The sequence below is a fragment of the Protopterus annectens genome, chromosome 1.part0, assembly GCF_019279795.1.
Source record: "Protopterus annectens isolate FY-2018-M chromosome 1.part0, PAN1.0, whole genome shotgun sequence".
NCBI lineage: Eukaryota > Metazoa > Chordata > Ceratodontiformes > Protopteridae > Protopterus > Protopterus annectens.
In genome coordinates this window covers 874,178,103-874,178,728 of record NC_056725.1, presented here as the reverse complement: position 1 = coordinate 874,178,728, position 626 = coordinate 874,178,103, and the positions used below count along the sequence as shown (strand labels likewise).

Genomic DNA, 626 nt, shown 5'->3' with positions numbered 1-626 from the left:
TCTTCACTTACACAAGGTATGGGTTTTTTGTTATCAACTCTGAAAGTTGATGGTTCACTTTTGTATCCTATTTAATGTTCAGAACTTGAGCTGCTCCCTGCCATTCCATGTTGCAGTACTGAGTCAGTGCTGGATTATGTACCTAAGTACCTCAAGCAGTGACAGAACCCACAGCCCTCATATTTTTCCGGCAATAGAGATGAGTGTACTACATGTACAGGCACAGATTATACCTTATTTATTCTTGTTTGCTTTCTTTGATAAAGAAAAGTACAGAAAGAAAACCAATGAAAATATCAACAAGTCTTAATTAAAGATATTTACAAAAACAGAACATTATATTTTAACAGAAATATGATGATATCTTTTTTGGTGAGGTTTCAGTTCAGTTCTGAAAAAAGATCAGCAGATGATGAATCTTTATTAAATATTTTGCCTGCTACCATGAGTTTCAATGCTTTCTGAAACCAGGGATAAAAGAATGCGTACACAATGGGATTGTAAGCTGAGTTAGAATATGCTAGCCATAACAGAATGTTGTATAGCATTACAGGAGTAGAATATTCAATATAAGGGTCAACAAGTAACACAACAAATATAGGCAGCCAACAGAAAAGAAACATACC

The 626-nt window shown here is 34.5% G+C and overlaps 1 protein-coding gene across 1 annotated transcript in view; it reads right to left on the bottom strand.

The window, feature by feature from the left end:
* Positions 1 to 380: 380 nt before the first annotated feature.
* LOC122796601 (trace amine-associated receptor 4-like) overlaps positions 381 to 626 on the bottom strand; it is a 1,026-nt gene continuing 780 nt past the window's right edge. Inside the window, exon 1 of the mRNA XM_044065244.1 lies at positions 381 to 626. This exon is cut by the window's right edge and continues 780 nt beyond it. Coding sequence (XP_043921179.1) covers positions 381 to 626 — 246 coding nt within the window.